Source organism: Pocillopora damicornis, chromosome 12, assembly GCF_964200805.1.
Source record: "Pocillopora damicornis chromosome 12, jaPocDami1.2, whole genome shotgun sequence".
In the NCBI taxonomy this organism is placed as follows: Eukaryota; Metazoa; Cnidaria; class Anthozoa; order Scleractinia; family Pocilloporidae; genus Pocillopora; species Pocillopora damicornis.
The window spans coordinates 721850-739505 of record NC_142681.1 but is presented as its reverse complement, the minus strand read 5'-3'; the positions used below and the strand labels follow the sequence as shown (position 1 = coordinate 739505).

Sequence of the window (17656 nt, the reverse complement as noted above, 5' to 3'; positions counted from 1 at the left end):
TGATTTTAAGTCCGAAGCTATTTGGTTTTTAGTTGTAATGATGAGTTGCATGATTCTGACTTTCTCTTCTAACTTCCGTAAGTGGACATACCTTCTTTATCTATTGACTTTGATTTGGACCCACGCTGAAGTTCCTGTTGTCAAAGATTGATAGATTGATCGGAAGCATTAAGTAAGTTGTTGTTCATTCATTACATCCTTGCGATATTGTTTGGGTTGGTAGTTTGATAAGCGATTAATCTTCCAAGGTCATGTTCAGTCATGCCTCGCGCTAGTATATTTAGTTGTAATGATGAGTTGCCTGATTCTGACTTTCTCGTCTAACTTCCGTAAGTGGACGTACCTTCTTTATCTATAGACTTTGATTTGGACCCACGCTGAAGGTCCTGTTGTCAAAGATTGATAGTTTGATCGAAAGCATTAAGTACGTTGTTGTTCATTCATTATATCCTTGCAAAATTGTTTGGGTTGGTAGTTTGATAAGTGTTTAATCTTCCAAGGTCATGTTCACTCATGCCTCACGCCAGTATATGTATACGTGTGCACAAACAAGTTAGTAAGAGAATCAGGGTCAGAGTCGGTGAGAATGGTCAAGAAGTGAGGTGAAAGAATTTGCCGTGAGTAGAAGGCAGCAAAAATTGTAGCAGAACTGGTTGAGACAACAAAAAGGAGACTGAAAGGGACAGAAATAGAGTACGCGCTTTACATGAAATTTTTGCCCTGAACGCTAGGTGAGAGCACAATTGACCAAGAAGACTATCCCTAGTCGTTATGGTTGACAGAAGAAATTACTTATTTAAGCGTTTGTTCGAACTTGAACTGAAGCTACAACCTTAGCGTAGACTTATAACTAGGTACAAGGCTGATAGAACTGCCGAGGTGATTTTGAGAGTTGAATGTCCTCAATACAACGGCTGAGCCCTTCGTCAGAGCGATCGATCGCTCTGACGAAGGGCTAACGCTCGAAACGTCAGCTTTTTTAGCCTTTACGGTGGCTAATTTACGTTTTGAACTCATTTTTTAACACTAAATTACATGTGATAATGTAGTCTGATCGACTGGGTGAGTGTAGTGGTGACTGACCTTTCGTCAACCTGAGCTGAAGTTATCATCAGAGTCAAGAGATGACATCCGCTCAGGTTGTCGAAGGAAGAATGAATCGGTCACTTCGTCTGAGCTCTGATCTCCTGCATTGCTGCCGCTTTCTTGCAGAAATAATACAGTTCTTTTTTTTTTTCCTTTGTCGCCATCACCCTTCTGAATGTCTCTCTCCCGCAAATAACTTTTACACACCCCCCACATTGAATTTCGAAATATTTCCGCTTTCACTAGCACGACACTTTATAAAATAGTTCAAATAGTACGCGCGCTCTGATTGGCCACAAAACCATTTTACATGAGCGTATGTAAACACGGTTTTCGTTCCTCTTTCATTAGTTATTTAATAAAAGAAATGTAAAATGGTTTCCGTGTTTACATAGCCTGATGTAAATACTTGGGAGGTTGGGAGAACACTCGATAAGCTGGAAACCACGACGCGAAGCGGAGTGGTTTCCAGCTTATCTCGTGTTCTCCCAACCTCCCGCGTGTTTACATCAGGCTATGTAAACACGGAAACCATTTTACGTGCACGTAGCCTCGTTCTCACGCCGTACAGCGAGAACTTGGAGACAAAAGGAAACAAGGTAACGAAGTGGTAGTGTTAACTAAAACTTTGTGAAATTCCAGTTTGATCACTTAGAGATGCTTGGGTTAACTTTCCAAAGGAACATAACAAAAATCAAAACCTGCTCTTCCATGGTCTCGACCTGCTGGCAATGGCATGATCGTACTGTGTGGGGGCAAAGTTGGTTTAAGTGTCGCTTCTCTACAGAGAAAGGATCACATGTTGAAATTAAGAAGAGTACATCTCACTTTGCTCCTCTTCCCCTTCAAGAATTAGCTCTTGAGTATAAACCTCGAATTAAAGGGCGATCATATCTACCTGGATCAACCTCTGAACGATTTCCAGAATTTCTTCGTGGACCTGAAGAGGGTAGTTCATTTCCAAAAGCCTATCGAGTGAATAACTCTCAGCGGTACGATGTCAAAGGCTGGTCACTTGTATGCCGTCAACTTATTGATGAAGAGCTTGCCATTCATGGGGCAATTCTTATAAGGTACTATCCTGATCATCAGTGCAAAATGTGATGTGTGTTTTGCGGTAATTAGAAAACGGCGTAATAGGACCTGAAAAAAATTCAGGCCCGTACGGGATTTGAACCCATGACCTCTGCGATACCGGTGCAGCGCTTTACCAATTGAGCTAACAAGCCAATGAATTGGGTCCAAATAAACATCCAAGTGAAATCCATTCACACCGGTATCGCAGAGGGCATGGGTTCAAATCCCGTACGGGCCTGAATTTTTTTCAGGTCCTATTTACAACTACTCGTTTCAGTAGTGTTGTTAGCTGCGAGGATCTCTTAATTTCAACTTTATAAGATTTTAAGCCGTTAACTTACGGTGTAAAATCTAATAGTATGTTTATTACCAACTAGAAGAAATTATGGGCAACCCTAAAAGCTGGAACGGTGGAATGGTGGAATGGTGGAATGGCGGAAAATGACCTCAAATCCTAAAACATGGAACGGCGGAAAATGACCCCAAATCTTAAAACATGGAACGGATGCCAGGGCATGTTGCACAAATTTTGTACAAAGACACCAAGCGCTTGGCTCATTTACTTCACTGAATCAAAACATTTTACCTAACGTTTCCAAAAGAAACAATTTTTAAACCTCCAAAAGCACCCGAGTCATTTGGAAAAACGTATTTTCAAATGAAAGTTAATAAATTAGGAAGATGTCTCGTACCTGGACGAATCCCCTTGGGAGGAATTTTCGCGGCAACAGCTCGTCTTGGGGCACGTCTTTCATGTTATTTGCATATTTTGTGTACATCGCACACTTGACAAAATTCACACGTGGGGGCTCTACGCTTATGAAAAAACCTTTGCTCATGGAAAAATCATAAGCAAAAGAAAGTCTTTGTCAAAAAACAGGCCCAAATGATGGTATTTGATGTCGCCCTGTCGCTCGTTTACTAACACTCATATCGCCAATTAGTTTGGGGACAAAAGTTACTGTCGCTTTTTCGCTTTGATAAAAATGTTGCTGTTTTGCAAAATTTGGCAATACAGTAATTTCTGACGAACATACATATTGTAGGATGAAATTAGAAGATCCTCGCAGCTAAGAACACTACTGAAACTAGTAGTTGTAAATAGGACCTGAAAAAAATTCAGGCCCGTACGGGATATGAACCCATGACCTCTGCGATACCGGTGCAGCGCTGTACCAATTGAGCTAACAAGCCAACTGGGAGCTGGTCAATGAATTGGGTACAAATAAACATCCAAGTGAATGAAGAAATTAGATATATGAAAATTCACATATTTGCACTGCGGTGGAGAGATGAAATTAGAAGATCCTCGCAGCTAAGAACACTACTGGAACTAGTAGTTGTAAATAGGACCTGAAAAAAATTCAGGCCCGTACGGGATTTGAACCCATGACCTCTGCGATACCGGTACAGCGCTCTACCAATTGAGCTAACAAGCCAACTGGGAGCTGGTCAATGAATTGGGTACAAATAAACATCCAAGTGAATGAAGAAATTAGATATATGAAAATTCACATATTTGCACTGCGGTGGAGAGATGAAATTAGAAGATCCTCACAGCTAAGAACACTACTGAAACTAGTAGTTGTAAATAGGACCTGAAAAAAATTCAGGCCCGTACGGGATATGAACATTTTACTGTAGGATTTCCAGTCGGCACTAGACATACTGTAGGATTTTACGCCGTTAACCAACGGCGTAATTTTCTCCAGACGGAAATATATATACTGTAAAATTTTACCCCGTTAATATACTTTTACTATATATTAATTTATTTAATTATTATAATGACTCAGATGGTGGTGTAAAATCGTACAGTCTACAGAATGTGTTAGTCACATATTACGCAGTTATCCATATTCATGCCTGCCACTTTCCCCCATCCCTTGACTTTGGAAGGTCGAGAAACTGGGGTTTTCAAAATAGAGCTATAAATATAACAATTTATTAGCACCTTAGTCTTTCTTTTTTCTGGGGTAATTAAGTATTATCAACTAAGTTGATAGCGTAAATTGAACTCGGTAAAGATTTGAAAGCTGAAGTTTCGAGCGTTAGCCCTTCGTCCATCGCTCTGACGAAGGGCTGACGCCCGAAACGTCAGCTTATAAACTCTTTACGGCGGCCAATTTACGTTCCCAACTTAGTTGATAAAACTATATTACCTTGTTATAGTCTCCCACTGACGCAGCACCACAGTTTGTTTAGAAACTTACCCCTTTTATTTCTTTATTCCACCAGATCATTGAATCATTTAAATGAAATGAAATGAACAGTACTTGATACCATTCTTTTTGTCAGGTTTGGTTGGGGCCTAAATTTCTACTCTCTACCTTTCATTTTTCTAGGAATCTTCCACTTTGTAGCATGGAAGATTTCCAAGATTTTCTTCAGAACCTGGACTTCAAGTTCTTTGAACATGGTGTTACAGGTTATAGGACCCCACTGGGAAGGCATGTGTACACAGCCTCGGATGACCCTCCTGAGGTTACAATGGAACCTCATAATGAGTGTTCATATTCACCATTTTTTCCAAAGAAGGTTTGTTTAAATAGTCACTTTTTGTGTGGTAGCAGTAATATAGTATTTATGTGTGATACATGTACACATTATGTGTTAATTAAAGTTGGTCAGTGTTATGTGTTCTTAAGCACGACACTTCATTTTCACAGAGCCCCTCTCCACCCAAGGGAATCAGTGGATAGTAGCAAACTGTTTAGGCAATCTGAAAAAAAAATCAGGGGGTAACTTAGTGGCACACTACTTTTTTGTCCAGAAAAGGGTTAACACTCCTAATAACTTCAAGCTACTGAAATGGTACAAAGATGAACTTAAGTTTAAAGACTTTCCTTTTTTTACAGTTAGTTATGTTCTGTTTAAAAGAACCTGACCCATCTTGTGGTGGTGAAACTGTTCTCCTGAAAAGCCAAGATTTGACTGCCCTCTTGGATCCTGAAGTGATTCAGAAGTTTGAGACAAAGAAGATTCGCTATCAAGCATTTCTGCCAAATAAGAACACAGGAGCTGGACTTCAGAAGAGCTGGCAAGACAGATTCTGGATGGATGATCCCAAGGTTTGCTAAAAATTCTTTTTTCAGATGTTTATCCAAGGTGCTTGGTTTTGTTGAATTTGTAATTTGGTTTTGAAGCAGCACTTCTGGTCCAATAATGCAGGTAGATACAACTGGCGTAATGAAATTTTGGTTTACAGTAAACTTCTAGGATTACCTTTACCCATATAATAAGATTACACCAGGAAATTGTTTCTCCTGAAGTAAGAAAATACTTAAAGAAATATTTTGAATCTTTGTCACAAGAAGGGGACTCAGAGAAGCCTGATAATTTAACACCAGTTGGTTAGTTGGGTGCTTTATGAGCTGGGATACAGAAAACTCCTTGGCAGGCTACACAATATAGGTTACATCATCATTTGTTTTTTGTTTGTTTGTTTGTTTTTTAATGTTAATAGAGACTGATCAATTGAAAAAGTAGGTCTTTAGGTATCGTTTCCACAATGTAGACGCATGCAATGGAGTGTCATCAATTTAATCCTTTCAATGACTTGTTTGTATCAAATAGGAAGTGGAAACAATTCTTGAATCAAATGGATGGAGCTTCTCTTGGGACAAGGGAAAAAATCTTCGATTCTGGTACCTTAACTCACCTGTTATTGAACACCCCATGACTGGGGAGAAGATATGGTTTAATCAGATAACAAGCTACAATGCAAGCTACTTCAGAGCTCTTCCTCTATATGAAAATACTGGTGATAGTATTGAAGATGATCAATTTCCTTTTCACTGCTACTATGGTGATGGATCTCACATTGAGCCTGAGGTCCTTCAGCATATTCGTGAAGTGATGTGGTCCTGTGCAGTGGGATTTCGGTGGCGAACATTTGACGTTGCTGTACTGGATAATCAACAGGTTTTACATGGAAGGATGGGATGGACTGGAGACAGGAAACTTGTGACTTCACTAATAGATGAATAAAGCTGCGAATCCTTTTTAAGGCCAGGATACACTTTGGTATTCATAGGTGTGAAGGTGCATGGACAGATCATAGCAAAAATTGGCTTTGGGCGACATGAAGAATAATTTTTGTGAAAATATTTGTCTCTGTAACAAAAATTTTAATGTGAGAGGGTTTTATGTCAATATTTTACAATATGTTTCCTATATCAATTTCAATGTATTTGATTGTTTTTTTTTTAATATTTGATTATTTTATTTTCAAAACAGCAAAACATGACAATATTTTTGATGTATCAATTTATTTTATTTAGTGAAGAACACAAGTTTCAACTCCACATGTGTACAATAATGATCTCTTAAAACTTATCAAATACCTAAAGTACAGGGTCAAATATTTTTAGTGATTTCCTTACCTTTTGGTTAAAAATATTAAAATGTTAAAAAATTGGAAGATTTATTAGTGGTGTGAAAATACATTTTCGGTTATTATCTTAATGGTTATTATCTTAATGTGAGGAGAAAGGACAGGATGCAGTTATTACAAAGGCTACCATTCAAAAGATTTACACCTCAGTTATTTCAATTTTTTTCATTTTCGATCAATAACATCATTTTCACAAAATAAATTATGTCATAATAGTTGTAACAAAGTATAATTATTATGCATATATTTCATCATTCTTATACTCTTTGTTGTCAATAAAATCTTAAGGACAAACTGCAACATCATATGTCATCAGCCATTACCAAGCAATAGAATTTACTGCAGTGACAATTACTGCTGAGTTCTCTCAAAGCATTGGGCTACAGCCACTGCAGTTTTTTGAAGATTTACTCCTTGAAGGTTCACCAGTATTGCAATGACCACTCCTTTCGGAGGTTTTGTGTGAGCTTGTTGCGGTCTTATCATCAATATGCTGCTTGCTCCAACTGCTCCCCCTGGAAAGAAAATATCAGATTTGATGAAAATGTAAGTTTGGGTATTCTGTGGTCATCAAGTTTTCTCTGGTAACCTCACACTCAGTATGCTTGGATGTAAGCCAAGAAATAGCACTGAGTAATTTTCATAAAATGTGGTCAAGAGGTTAACTACCCAAGAAAAATATATCACAAAAGCATGTAGATTTTCTTCTTGACTCAAATTCTACTCTACCAGGGAAGCTTAAAAGTGTCTGATTGAACTTTGTATAACTGAGGGTTAAAAAGGGTGAATTTTCTTAGCAAGTATTTCGGTAAGCCTCATCTGCCTGAGACAGAGTCAGTTTCCCTAGCTTGCAAGCAAATACATCAAACCCGAAATGAAAAAGTGAAAGAGTTGGATTGGAAACTTAAGTAGTATAAAAAAACTGTTGAAATTATTCATAGATGAGGGGAGGGGGGGGGGGGTCTCTTCAAGGTATTCAAGGTATTTAGGATTAGTGGTGATAAATTTCAGGGTTTACTTAAAATCTTACCATCATGAAATACACATTCTGATTGATGTGAGCAGCATCCAAACTCCTGTTTTTCTGCAATGACCTCCCACCCAAGTCCATAGCCACCATCTCTGTCACCTTGACCTTCTGTGTTAGCCACAATTTTCCAGAGTTCAGTTACAGTATGAGGTTTAAGAAATCCAGGAAGATAGCCTGTTATTAAATTGAGTGTTATTAGATTTGTTTTCATCATCTTCCCCCTAGTTGCTACTGCTTTTTCTCGGTTTATTATCAGCTCTACCTTCTTAACTTTAATTATATTTGTAGCATCCTTCAAGTTGAGGGTAGTTTTCCACAGTACAAAAAAAGATTTAATCCTTTCATTGCCAGTGGTAATCAGTGCCTACACTCTCCTCTCAGTTTTACACTATCACACTATCAACAGACAGGTGATGAGAGTTAAGATAATAATCAAATTTGAGATGTGCAGATTTAGCTCTAAAAATCTCAGGACTGGTGCATTCAGAGGTGTGAGATCATGAGTTTGGAAATCAGCTTTCAGGTTTTTTTTTTTAGTGAAAACTACTATTGCACAGGTGAAGGCAGTTTACCCTGATCTACTGTAGTTCTAAAATAACCTGCCATACCAGATGCTTCCTTTCTGTCCACCTCTCCTATCTGTTTGGCATAAAGCAAAGAATTCCCAAATTGGATCAGATCTTTCACAGTAGACAGGAAACCTCCGCCTGCCCACTTGTATGAGTTGTCTACATACGGTGCATTCATAAGACGTCCTTTACAATTGCGTTGATAAAATCTGCATTGAGTGAGAGAGATCATTGCCATTAAAAATTCATAATTCAGGAGCACTTGTAGGTTAATCTAACTAGGAGACATTGGACAAAAGGAGTAAGGAACAGGGGTTAAAACACTAACATGCACATGAATACAAGAGGAACAAATCAATAGTATTTAATACTGTGAACATTTTTATCATCCATTTAGGGTCATTTCATTACTTTTTTCCCATTTTCATAAAGTTTGAATTAAAAGTGAGTGTTGTGAACAGATATAATGATTTGTATTAATATCCAAAAATATCTGATAGATCCATATTGATTGCTTACACCATGTAACATAACTTAACCTTGCTCTGTTCAGAATAATTGTATCATTGAATTCAGCGCGTGTGTTTTCCATGCCCAGATGTTTAAACAGTTTTTTCATATACAGAAGAAAGTCTTGTCCAGATATGCTCTCAACAACAGCACTTATTAAGGTCCAACCATGGGTGGTGTATAAATAACTTGCACCAGGACTGGATAGGAGTGGGTCATATTTAAACATGGCTATTGCCTCAGAAACTGATTTGTAATGGTCCTAAAAAAATGAGTAAGTTTTAAATTACACACTGCTGAATGCATCTATCTTTGAAACAATTACTTAGAGGAAATGTAGCATTACAACTAGTTAACATCATTCTACCTATAATAATGTGACCAGGAAGAGTATTACAGAAGCAAGAAGTTTGTTGAAAATGGGCACCTGGGACATTTATTACAGTATATGGCAACAAAATATATTTAAGAGGAAAGGCAAGTCTAATTAACCACTCTCTCAATAAAAGCGTTTTCTCAGTAGAGTTTTAGAGCTAGATTATATAGAAAATAAGGTGAGACCTCAAGGTTATGGAATTGGGACCTTAATGAAGGATTGCTTGAACTGGACATATTACTTCTAAAATAATGTGAATGATATATTGTTCTCATCACTGTAGAACAAATATCATGCTGTTAATTGCTGGCATTTTGTGCATCATACATGTCAATTTGTTCATTGAGTAGAAGTAAGAGTATCAAAAAGTATTGGGAAGGGGGGGAGGATGATGAAAGAGTGCTTTAAACAAACAACAAGGACAGAAGTTACCAGTATGTTAAAAAATGCCATGGAGAGGGATTTTATTCAAGTGTTATTTCCCTACCTTACTGTAGAATTCTTCAAACTGTGAATCACCTTGTTGTCTATAAGTGCAACCACCACTCACTGTAACTGGAACAAATAAGCAAACACTTTCTAGAGTTGGTGAAAATTTGATGTACGAACTCAAACACCAAAAAATTCTTTAATTTAAGTTTAAAATTTTGAGCATTCTTTAGAAATTAGGCACCAAAACTTTACAACACTGAATATCATAGTGCATGCACTTTGGCAACCAACCCACCTACCTTTCTTCTCTTTCTCTGTCTTGTTTTCTTCGCTGGATGTTGTGGGTTTTTGGTAATGTCTTATTCCACCAAGGTGAGACAATAAGTGTCTGGTTGTAAGTGTGACTGGGGAGCCTCTAAAAGATTTCTCAGGAAATGATGCAACATATTTTTGGACTGGTGCATCAAGGTCTAACTTGCCTTCTTCCCACAGCTTGGCTGACAAATCATAGATAGAAAATGTTGAACATGATAAGAGATCATGGTTAAAATCCTACATGCATTTGTACAATCTCTTAACATCCTTTACCCTTTACACCCTGACATCAGTATGTATATTCTCAATACTGTTCTCTATACATTTTCCAAGGTTCTGAAAAGGAGAATTTGTATAACAACATCACTTGCACCTAACTGAATCAAGCACTTCCTACACAAGCTAATTTTCATTCCTTTTAATTTCAGAGAATCACCCACCTACAGCTGTTGCAGTAATAGGCTTACTGATACTTGCAATTCGCATGACAGTTTTACTGGTACACAACACTCTATTCTCTACATCTGCAAAGCCAAATCCTTCACTCCAAACAGTTTTTCCATCCAGGCTAACAGCTATACAAACTCCAGGGCAACCAATTTCTTCCTTCATACATTTTATGATATATCGTGATTCCTCTATGGCAGATTGAATGGTCCAAGATGAGTGGTCATAGATATTTTCTTCACTTTTGGTCTGATGTAATTGTTCAGGGGAAAAACTTAAAAGTCTTTGATATGTAAACTTTCAAGACTTCAATACTTTTCAGTCTTGAACAACAAACTGCTTTAAATTGCACTGTATCCATACTCTCAGAATTTTTTATTCAGAATAATACTAAACTTAGCAATGCATTTAAATTGTAAATGAAAAGCATTGGCGCATTGATCATACTGTGTTTGAGAGTGAAAGATATTTAATGCACCACTCCCTTCATATTTCCCTTAAGATGGTCATTTTGCCAACATGTCAATTTTCCAAGGACCAGTTTGCCAACATATGAAGTAAGTTTGCCAATGTCATGGTTCAGTTCTTCTGTCAATGCTGGTATGTCAGTTCGCCAAGTTACCTATTTGGAGACAATTATTTTCAACTAAAAGCTTTATTTTGGACATTGGCGAACTGACATGTAGGTGTTGGCGCCACCTCATATGTTGGCGAACTAGTCGTTAGCAAAAAGACCCGTTGGCGAAACGACCAGCATTCCTTCAAATTAAGGGGTACTTCCTGGCAATGATATGTGTAATAGGTAAGGTACCCCTACGTCATAAGTATGTGTCAGTGAAAGTAATTTGTTGATGGAAAAAAAAGAGAACGTCAAACAATCCACTAGTCTAATTCACACAGATTATTCGACCATGTATGCCAGGTCTTGGGATGACGTCCATCTTTTAAACCCAGTCCGTAGCTCATGTCTACATAATCTCATATTGACCCCACTGAAACGATCATTGCATCTTAAGGATACGGATATTTGAAGTGGAGAGTTATTTTCCTTTTCTTCGCTTTTCTTTTCGACGAACGATGCCTCAATTCGCGATGTCTTTCTTTGTTTCTTTCCATACAAAATTCCGGAAAATCCCAATAAACCAGCAAGTCCAAAACCAAGAAAAAAGGCAGTTTTGGGCGATCTCCTCCCTGTTTCTGCGGGATTTAACTGATGCTTGGTAGAGCAATTTAGATCTCTCACAGTTCCTAAAAATCTACTGCTTGGTAAAGACTGAAAAAATCTTTTGATAAATGGAGCTGCCATTCTGGAATGATTATCCCCTAGTCCTTCTGGGACAGGGAGATCCAGCTAGTTCATGCTCCCTTGGGCTCTGGGAATGAGATGGTTGAGACGGCCATCCATTCAGCGGGAATTTTATTTTTCAAATGCGTAGTGGAAGTACGAGCATGAAAACAAAATGGCAACCAAATTGACCATCGTTGAAAGTCTGAATAAATGGAAATGAAATGCAGCTGATACGCAACCCTTCATTATGATATTAGCTTATATTGTTGGAATAGTTTTCCTTTTTCTGCTGGCAGCCATCTTTTTAGGAAGGTATGTAATGTGTGGTTGACCTCACTATATGAGCGCGTTGAAGCTTTTTTTTCTCGAAGTGTCTTACAATGCATTTGAAGGGTTACCTAAGTTAGTTTGATAGGAATGTAACCTATTGTATCAAATATTGAAAATAGCATCTAAGGTGAAATTCTTGATTTATTTTTGAGAAGGAAATGCAAGTGCATTTTGGTGATTATCTGTGCTTGTTTAACAACAACAAAAACAACAACAACAACAACAACAACGATAACAACAACGTTTCGTTCGCTCAACATAAATTCGTAAAATAAGCGAATAGTTTTTAATCATACAATTATACAACTGACTGAAGACGAAATTAGATCTTTAAATGTACTCTAGATGTAAATATATTTGAATGTCTGAAATCCACTGGCCATAACCTAGCGTGGCTTTTTTTTTTCCAAGGTTCTTTGCTTGGCTTCTGGAGATCTTTGCTCAGTATGTTCTTCAGCTGGATCTAAAACTTGGCACACTTGGCTTATTTGGTGCAAATGGTATTGAAATTAAATTCAACAATGGGTTGAAAATTGTAAGTGGAAATTGTAAGCTGCATGAATTCAGTAGCTTGTATGTTGGACTCTGATGTGAGAGGTTAAGGGTTTGATCTTCGGCCAGGGACCTTTTTTCAAAGGTTCTGGTAACTTACAGTGACAGGCTGTTAAAGCTGTTCTGTTTTCTTGAAGATGGGGTTTTTTACCTAAATGAAACTATCTGCCAAAGAAACAAAATGAATCAGTTCGGGTACCAGAACTTTCTTCTCTAACCTTCATTTTTTATTTCAAAATACGGCTTACAGACTGTGAGTTACCAGGACTTTTGACAAACAGGTCCCTTTTTTCGAGGCTTAATGTCATGTGGGCAAGTTGGAAACCAAATCATTGGAAGGGTTTTGATTTGGTGTTGTTGTGGTAATGGGTGCCTTAAGGTGGGCTGTGGCTCAATAGCTCTCTGCAAAAGTGACCTAATTAGGATTGGAACTCAGATTGCTTTATCTAGAGGTTAGCACACAACCTCTTGGAAAAGTTGCCAAATGAGATTCAAGACATGTGAGTTAAAAGAGTCCTTCTAATGCGTGATTACAATTTAGGATAAATTAGCCTATACCTTTTAAACCTTTTTACAGCAACATGTATGTTGTTTCTACTTTGTTTCTTGTAGGGAATAGAAAATATAGGTCTTCACTGCAAGTGGACTCTAACTGACTCCAAGTAAGAGTGATATTATTCAGAAAACAGTTAATCATGTATTGATTTAATTTGTAGTTGTGAAAAACAAGCATTAATTTTATTTTTGAATACTCACCCACTAGTGCTCTAGAAGAAATGAGATATGCTACTTGGGTGGATAAGAGTTGAAAAGTTTTCAGGCTACTAATCAGGAATTTAAAACCATTTTGTAGGAGGCTTTTTACAGTGTTCTTTAGAAGGGTTGTTATAGAGGTAATAAAGATTGAGGTTGATGGCAATGGTACCCATCATCTGGATCAGGCATCAAGCCATGGCAGTTCATCAAAAAACTTTGGTATGCGTTACATTCTGTATTTTTTTTGTAGGGAGTCAATGATAAAATAAAATTGTTTAATTTCTCTTATAGAGACTAAATTGTGTCCACATTCAGCTTGGCATTCTCATTTTAACATCATATTTTTAGCTCCTGTTTGGGGTTGCTGAAAGGATCTTGTGTATCCCTCTCAGTCTCTCATATCCTCTGTGGTCTTCCTCCTTCTCTTTTCCCATTTATCCTTTCTTTAAGATACATTTCTCATCCACCTCTCTTTTCAAATGATAAGATTACTTCTGGATCATACCTTTTTCTCCTCTCAAAGCTCTCTTAGTACAAGAGTGGTGTTTTAATTTCAAACAGAATGAAATGAAAATGAAAACTTATTGGTATAATTTTATGTATTAATAGTAACTATGCAGTATAATGTACACATTAGTCCTATGCATGATCAGGAAGAAAAATAAGATATTGAAACAGTTACTTCATAAAACATAACATTTGATTTTTGTACTCCTGCAGTTGGAAAACACAAGAAAACAATCAAACGAGTTTTAAGAAAGTGTTGTCAGGTATGTTATTTACTTGAAATCTCTTAATTCCAGCAAAAGTTTTGATTATGTCTGACATTAAATTTTGTTTGTCAGAAATAATGAATTACTTAAATTTTTTCTATTGTCATTGTAGTTATTTATTAGTAAGTTTATAGGGTGGCATAAATACTCCAACTTGCTGGCAAAAGATGATAGGGATATGTGTTTGCTATCTGATCAACTATTCCTTCACCTTGTAACAGACAAGAACCTGTTACATCTTTCTGACACTTAGAATTTCTCAAAACAAGTTATATGTATGCCTGGATAAGTTTCAAATTAATTGTGTAGTTATAAGAAGGTGATAAAGTCAGTCTTTATCTTAGTCAACTATTATGTTATGATCATGAAGTTTAGTACCATTCTGCTTCTATCACACATCTAAATAAACTTTCTCTTGATTTATGAAATAGTATGTAGGTATTCACATTTCCAGTGTAGATGTCAACCTTGGTAACAAACAATTACCTGGTACATTTTTCCAATGTACTCTACCCAATGGCATGCAGTTTTGTGCAAGATCTGATCATGATTGGTGAGGTTTAGTTCATTTATGAGTACAAATACCTGTCAATTGGACGGTGGAACTGCAAATTCATGATTAGCTCTTACACCAGGTTTCAAATGATTCATTGTCTTGTAAAATGTGTTGTCTTTCAGTCTATGTTCAACCTTAGAAATAAGCAAGATTGGGACACGATTATTCCAAGCAGATAATGAAAGTGTGCAGGTAAAATTCTGTCTGTTTTTAGAGATTTAGAAGATTTTAAGTGGCATTTCCATATCATCTAATAACAATAGCAAACTTATATCTATTTCCCACAAGTATTACACACAATGATATCATTTTACCAGCATGTTTTTCAATGTTAGGAACCATTAACTTTAGTATTGAAAAATTAACTCAACCAAATTCATTCTCACAGGGCACAACCACTGTTGCAGAGTCATCCAACCCTTTTGCAGAGATTTCGTGTTCAGTCCTTGCAGAAATTTCCGTTGTGCCATTCGAAAGAATTCAATTGATGGTAAGTTGCTACCCCTCACCTTCCTTCTAGAAATCTACACCTTATTTTGAATAAAATTATTCAAATGGATAACATGAGATCCTAAGATAGAAGAGTTAAGAATTTTGTCTCCTTTTGTGCATCTTGAAAAAACTAGCCTTATGTAAGGCATAAATGTTTGTTAGCCTGAACCCCTCCCACGCCCTTTTGTTCTACTCTGATCTATTCTGCACCCCCCCCCCCCAAAAAAAAATGTGATGTTCATGATAAATTTTGATGACTGTTCCCAATCTAAAAGCATTTCTTTAAACATTAAAAGTCACATAACTTTATACAGTTTCACAATTCTTTAAAAGTGAAAACATCAATTCTGATCCTCACTGAGCAAGTTGATTAATTTACCCTTCATTACAGACAGCATCTGTGAATGTGAAAAATACAGATATTTTACTTTCAGAGGGTAAGTGCATGATAGTGTTCCTTTTTCTGTCAGGTACACTTGAGGCTACCCACAGTGATTTTATATTGTTTTTATTAGTGATGTGCAACATATACTTAATGGACAAACCTCTACATATCAATTACCAACTCAACAGTCTAAGTATATTACTTGTTTTGGCTGCATTCTTCTCCAATAACCAGGGTGCACATGCATGGCATGGCAGAGTCCAACCCAAAGGAGCAGAACCCCAATGCACAGATCACAAACCCCCTTTGGCTTCACTAAAAATTAATTGAGACAGTGGCATACGAAGCAAATTTTTGCTAAATTCAAAGTAAAATTGCTTAAAATCAGGAAGGTCTTCAGAAGCTTAAACATGCAGTACCTAAATAATTACTTTTTAAATGGGATATATGTGGTTTATGGAGAATGCCTCTCCTTTAACCATTAACAATTTTTTTTTATCACAAATCATTCTTTAAAGGATTGCTTGGAGTTAGAAAATCTCAAGATGGTAGCACTCTGGAAGATACTCAGACTCATGACCTATCCTCCCCACCTAGACCTTTGACACTGATGGAAGTCCAAGAGAATATCTCAAGGTTGCCAAAGGTAAAGAACCTGGATTTAACCAGCTGTTTTTAGATTATTGTTATTTTTATTGATAAGGACTGTATGTTCTCTAATTGGTTTGTTAAAATATTTAAGCATATGGGTAGTTTGATTTTCTTTATTTGATATATTTAATATTTTGAAAATTGACAGTAGGATGTTCTCTTCTTTATTCAGGATGTCAATGTTGCCATGGAGAGCGTAACTGTTACTTTTCTAAACAAAGATAAAAGGTATTGTTGTTTTTGTTGTTGTTGTTTTAATTTCAAGGTTTATAAGGCCTACAATCCAAGTCTTTTTTTGTTTTTCAGAAAATTTGTGTTGGAGGTAAACCGAGTAGACAGCCATCTTCATTCTCAGGAAGAGTTAGATACAAATTCATCAGATACCACTCAGTGTGGTTTGAGTTTACAGATATCAGGTAGTGTTAGTAACAGTAATCAATCAGCTTTTGGTTTGGAGTCACCTTAAACATGTTGTCTGTGATTATTGTAATTGCATATTTTACATTTGATTTTCTCCTTCATCAATCCCAGGAGCAACTGCTAGAAGTACACAATCTCACAAGATTTTTGAATGGACCAGGCTTAGAATTACCTCAAAGGTACTTATAGAAAACGAAGACATGCACTCAAGAAAACATCCTCCTGAAATTATGATATTACTCCACTGGTTCCAATCATGTGGCAGACTGGTGCAGTAAACTGGGAACAAACAACAGTCATGTTTAAAGTTTCTTTTCAGTATGGTTCCTGTCAAACCATGTCTTTATCCATCATTCAATATAAATTTTTGACAGTTTTCTTTATGTAAGGGAGCTTATCTCCACACATCTGGAGGAGGGAGGGGAGAAGGGGAATCAGTTTTCCTGTTATACACACTTCCCATCAATTTGCATTTTTTTTTTTTTGTCATTCACAGCTTTCTTGCCCCTATGATACCATGGCACTAACTTCTACGTTACACGTGGAATCTGTTCACTACACACATGTCCAGGAGGAATTTGTTTATTGGTTGGAATACTTCAAGTCTAGAAGAAAACATATGTCACTGAAAAAAATAACTGCTCCAGAACTTACAAAAATTGATCAACAGTAAGTTGTTCATTCTGAAAAGTAACTGACTTTTCTCTTTTTGCTGATCTAATCATTGTTGTTAATTTGATATATGCTTGTTCTCCTCTTGTTCCTTGAAGGTCAAAGATAAGTATTTTGTCCAGACTTCCTGCAGAGTTGGAGGTGACAACCTCCATAGATATGACAGATTGCTCCACAAGTATGTTCATTTCCCTTCCTCATCAAAATGCTCAGCCCTTGAGTCAAGCTGTGTTTACATCGCTCACTGGGGATGTCAAAATGTCAGCACAAGGTAAATTGGGATAACTTACTTTGACTGGACTTGCATGTAAGTTTTGTGGACAAAAAAATCATGCAAATAAGTTATCATACATATGAGTCTTGTGCACAAAATTTCTTACTGCTGGTACCACTGGCCCACAAGAGGGTGACAGAGGGTCTTGATGCAAAGTTCAATGAAGGCCAACATTGATATGTGACAAAAAGACAGGTATGATGGGTGAGTTTAGTAACAAGTACAAAGGAATCATTTGCCTCCTTAAGTGTCAGTGACATGTAAATTTT

General features: G+C 36.9%; 3 protein-coding genes across 3 annotated transcripts in view; 2 read left to right on the top strand and 1 right to left on the bottom strand.

The window, feature by feature from the left end:
• The first annotated feature begins 509 nt into the window (after window positions 1-509).
• Window positions 510-6859, top strand: LOC113680171 (uncharacterized). Its single transcript, XM_089190290.1, has 5 exons — window positions 510-731; window positions 1729-2159; window positions 4509-4701; window positions 5022-5234; window positions 5740-6859. Exons 2-5 carry the CDS (start codon window positions 1744-1746, stop codon window positions 6151-6153), a joined length of 1236 nt encoding a protein of 411 aa, XP_089046416.1. The 5' UTR covers window positions 510-731; window positions 1729-1743; the 3' UTR covers window positions 6154-6859.
• Window positions 6418-11613, bottom strand: LOC113680170 (serine beta-lactamase-like protein LACTB, mitochondrial). Its single transcript, XM_089190289.1, has 8 exons — window positions 11260-11613; window positions 10232-10487; window positions 9776-9973; window positions 9532-9599; window positions 8698-8930; window positions 8198-8367; window positions 7590-7763; window positions 6418-7074 (listed from the first exon to the last, which is right to left on the bottom strand). Exons 1-8 carry the CDS (start codon window positions 11542-11544, stop codon window positions 6911-6913), a joined length of 1548 nt encoding a protein of 515 aa, XP_089046415.1. The 5' UTR covers window positions 11545-11613; the 3' UTR covers window positions 6418-6910.
• A 52-nt stretch (window positions 11614-11665) lies between these two features.
• The window catches only part of LOC113680166 (bridge-like lipid transfer protein family member 2), a 30924-nt gene continuing 24933 nt past the window's right edge, over window positions 11666-17656 (top strand). Inside the window, exons 1-15 of the mRNA XM_089190287.1 lie at window positions 11666-11838; window positions 12268-12391; window positions 13021-13070; window positions 13262-13383; window positions 13885-13934; window positions 14369-14490; window positions 14616-14685; window positions 14882-14983; window positions 15377-15422; window positions 15889-16016; window positions 16194-16249; window positions 16328-16437; window positions 16553-16620; window positions 16938-17110; window positions 17212-17384. Coding sequence (XP_089046413.1) covers window positions 11774-11838; window positions 12268-12391; window positions 13021-13070; window positions 13262-13383; window positions 13885-13934; window positions 14369-14490; window positions 14616-14685; window positions 14882-14983; window positions 15377-15422; window positions 15889-16016; window positions 16194-16249; window positions 16328-16437; window positions 16553-16620; window positions 16938-17110; window positions 17212-17384 — 1459 coding nt within the window. The 5' untranslated portion in view covers window positions 11666-11773. The remainder of the gene's footprint in view (window positions 11839-12267; window positions 12392-13020; window positions 13071-13261; window positions 13384-13884; window positions 13935-14368; window positions 14491-14615; window positions 14686-14881; window positions 14984-15376; window positions 15423-15888; window positions 16017-16193; window positions 16250-16327; window positions 16438-16552; window positions 16621-16937; window positions 17111-17211; window positions 17385-17656) is intronic.

What these genes read in the sequence shown, in the direction of transcription:
- LOC113680171 (XM_089190290.1), top strand. Translation starts at nt 1,744, where the DNA reads ATGCTTGGGTTAACTTTCCAAAGGAACATAACAAAAATCAAAACCTGC. An exon ending in CACCATTTTTTCCAAAGAAG is followed by an intron (nt 4,702 to 5,021) that starts GTTTGTTTAAAT and finishes CTTTTTTTACAG; the next exon opens with TTAGTTATGTTCTGTTTAAA. An exon ending in TCTGGATGGATGATCCCAAG is followed by an intron (nt 5,235 to 5,739) that starts GTTTGCTAAAAA and finishes TGTATCAAATAG; the next exon opens with GAAGTGGAAACAATTCTTGA.
- LOC113680170 (XM_089190289.1), bottom strand. Translation starts at nt 11,544, where the DNA reads ATGGCAGCTCCATTTATCAAAAGATTTTTTCAGTCTTTACCAAGCAGT. An exon ending in GACAGAGAAAGAGAAGAAAG is followed by an intron (nt 9,600 to 9,775) that starts GTAGGTGGGTTG and finishes TATTTGTTCCAG; the next exon opens with TTACAGTGAGTGGTGGTTGC. An exon ending in AGAATGTGTATTTCATGATG is followed by an intron (nt 7,075 to 7,589) that starts GTAAGATTTTAA and finishes TTTTCTTTCCAG; the next exon opens with GGGGAGCAGTTGGAGCAAGC.